The sequence below is a fragment of the Macrobrachium rosenbergii genome, chromosome 3 (genome assembly GCF_040412425.1).
Source record: "Macrobrachium rosenbergii isolate ZJJX-2024 chromosome 3, ASM4041242v1, whole genome shotgun sequence".
NCBI lineage: Eukaryota > Metazoa > Arthropoda > Malacostraca > Decapoda > Palaemonidae > Macrobrachium > Macrobrachium rosenbergii.
Window position 1 is genome coordinate 51,215,383 of NC_089743.1, and position 3,168 is coordinate 51,218,550.

The window sequence follows — 3,168 nt, forward strand, 5'->3', positions numbered from 1 at the left end:
CAAATACTTCAATTCATGATATTCAAACAGTTTTTTTTTTCTCTGAAACCCATTTTGTTTTTTAGACAAACAATTGCTATAATAATTTCGAAAATGTTCACACCAATGCAATTTGCAAATATGAGTCATTTCAAAATAATTTCTTGTAGTTATTTTTCGCGTGTTTTTCCTCGATACCCACATTCTACAAGTCCGTGCAAATTAGAAAACAGTTTTTTCTCTGTAACCTGACGTGGTCGAAAAATGTACTAATTGCTAAGTAGTGAATGCAGATGATAACGTCATGCAACTTTCGGTCGCCCGGTTTAAGACCGAAAGGCCGTTGGTGGTCAGAAGACCCTTCTTTGAGGTGGGATTGTCATGAAGGACGCTCGTATATAAACCTGTTTGCTTAGGGATTTCGGCACAGTTCCTGTGGGGCGAATCAGTTGCGTAGACATGGCTATGAGGTTTATGGTATGTGGAATACTAATAAAACTCTTGTTGGCTCTGGGGATCAGCAGATTTCTGGGAAACAGTATTCAAATTTTCCTTTAGTCTTAGTGCTTCCTACTTTTCGTACTTTACTTGCTTCCTTGTTTATTTGCTTATTTCTGGCTAATTTATTTTTCTATTGTTTTATGTTCAAATTTTTCTAATAAATTTCTCAGGTATCAGGTCAGTTGTGTCTTCATTTCTTAAATCAATTATTATATTCTTTCACATCTTTGGAAGATGATTTTTTTTTTCGAAAGAAAGCAGCTCCTAAACATAATCACTCGTTTCCTTCCTTCAGGTTTTGCTGGCTGTGTTGGCCACTGCCTTGACTGACCAGAGCTCTCACGTCAGGGTGAGCCATGGAGGCTCTTCAGTCGCCTACAGCGGCCACCACACTCACCACCACAGACCGTCTTACCATCCTCAACCCTCTTATCATCCCCAACCAGCAAGCTACCACGAGCCTCAACATAAACACGAAGAACCGGAGGTACCAGCATGCGCAGCAAACACCACGAAGCCCTGGTGCCTTGAGGACCCCGAGTACCCAACCTACGAGATCAAGCACGCCGCCGAGTACCACTACAAAAAGGTTCTCTCTCTCTATGCCGACGTCGCCGACCTCAACACCGAGCTTTCGGTCGCGCGCCCCAATACTCTGGAAGAGGAGACCTACCTCTGCCCCTCCGAGACCGCGTACGTCAGGCCCTTGAGGGCACAAAACACCGTCGGCAAATGGAGGATCATCGTTAACAACGTCGATGTCCATTACGAGACTCTTACTCAGACCACTCGCATCGAGGAGTGCCTCACTTCCGGGGAAGCTTGTCCCAAGGTCCCTGACTGCTATGAATCCAAGTGCCTGCAGAAGTCCATCTACCACCGTTTCCTCGTCTACGACCCCTACGACCAATATCTTCCCTTCGCCATTGAGTCCTTCAAGCTTCCTGCAAGCTGCGCTTGCCTCCTGGGAGCCTATACCATTGACCACTAAGCAGTCACAAAAGCTTAGAACAAACTTTGTGAATTTTTATGAATCATTCGTCTATTCCTTTGCTGACCTATGAGTTAATCCTGGGTGTAAATGACGTAACAGGCTGTGACAAAGTATTCGTGAAGGAAGCAGTTCTCTAGTCATCTCGCTGTGATAATTACTCTTCATTTCATAATTTATTTTAAACGTACAACTTTTTCGTACATCACATGGAACTAATAAATAAAAAAAATGTTGTAGTGTTTCATTTCATTTGATATCTTTCACCAGAGTTTGTTATTATCTTTTTAGTATTACTTTCATTATCATTCTGCAGATGCGATCGATCAAAAGTAACTCCTCTCTCTCTCTCTCTCTCTCTCTCTCTCTCTCTCTCTCTCTCTCTCTCTCTCTCTCTCTCTCTCTCTCCGTATTTTCGAAGCAAATTGGTTGAAAAATTCCGATTGTAATAGGTGGCAAATATCTCAATAACCTTATAAAGAGTCTATTATTAAGACAAAACTGTTTTAAAATATAAATGATTAAACCCATAAAAGCAGAAAGAAGCAAAATTTTGCGGTACTTCCTTTCGCCTCATTCTTCTTCCAAATTACTTCTTTGACCTTAACTTTTTTTGCTTGCAAGACGACAAAGTCTTATTCCTTGGAAGTAATATACAAGCGAGGATTCATACGATTTCACGTGCTTGTCAATATCTTGCGTATTCCTTTTTAAACTACTGTATTGCTCAATTTCGCTACTGAAACCTTGTAAATACTTTGTTTGAATATTTTTTTTTGAAGGTACATAAATTAATGAATGTCAGGAACTGTACGGGAACTAGTACTCAAGAATTAGAAGAACAAGTAAAACATGCGCCGAAGTTTCTTCGGCGCAATCGATTTTTCTGTACATCGTATAATCAAGGCCACCGAAAATAGATCTATCTTTCGGTGGTCTCGGTATAATGCTGTATGAGCAGCGGCCTATCAAACCTTAACCACGGGCGGGTGGTGGCCTATCTTATATCGTTGCCAGAAGCACGTTTATGGCTAAATTTAACCTTAAATAAAATAAAAACTACTGAGGCTAGAGGGCTGCAATTCAGTATGGTTGTTGACTGGAGGGTGGATGATCAACAAACTAATTTGCAGTCCTCTAGCCTCAGAAGTTTTTAAGATGTGAGGGCGGACCGAAAAAGTGCGGACAGAATAAAGTGCGGACTGGCAGACACAACCAGCACAGTAGTTTTCTTTTACAGAAAACTAAAATGCTTATTCCATGGATAATTATATTAATCTCTGATTGGTAGTTAGAAAAAATGCAGTTGTAAAAATTAGCATGCCGGTTCTTGAAAGTTTGTTTGTAAGAAAATTGCATTTTACGATAGAGAAAATCTACTTGACTGGTATCATTATATCAGAGAAATATTTCAATTAGGGTAAGGAAATCTTACTTAATGGCTAAAGTGTGTATATCATAAATGAAACAGAATCTCTCTCTCTCTCTCTCTCTCTCTCTCTCTCTCTCTCTCTCTCTCTCTCTCTCTCTCTCTCTCTCTCTCTCATTCGGATTCAGAATTACGATTCCATTACTTGCTGGCACTGGAGCTCCAAATCTGATATACAGAAAATAATCAGTCATAAAAATAATAAGAATAATCGGCACAAATTAATTCATGCTCAAGCAAGCATACTAAAGTACACCGGAGAATTAAC

At 40.2% G+C, this 3,168-nt stretch overlaps 1 protein-coding gene across 1 annotated transcript; it reads left to right on the forward strand.

The window, feature by feature from the left end:
- The first annotated feature begins 406 nt into the window (after positions 1–406).
- Positions 407–1,681, forward strand: LOC136828530 (neurotrophin 1-like). Its single transcript, XM_067086559.1, has 2 exons — positions 407–456; positions 776–1,681. The coding sequence occupies exons 1-2, from the start codon at positions 439–441 to the stop codon at positions 1,469–1,471; spliced, it is 714 nt and encodes a 237-aa protein (XP_066942660.1). The 5' UTR covers positions 407–438; the 3' UTR covers positions 1,472–1,681.
- Positions 1,682–3,168: the final 1,487 nt, after the last annotated feature.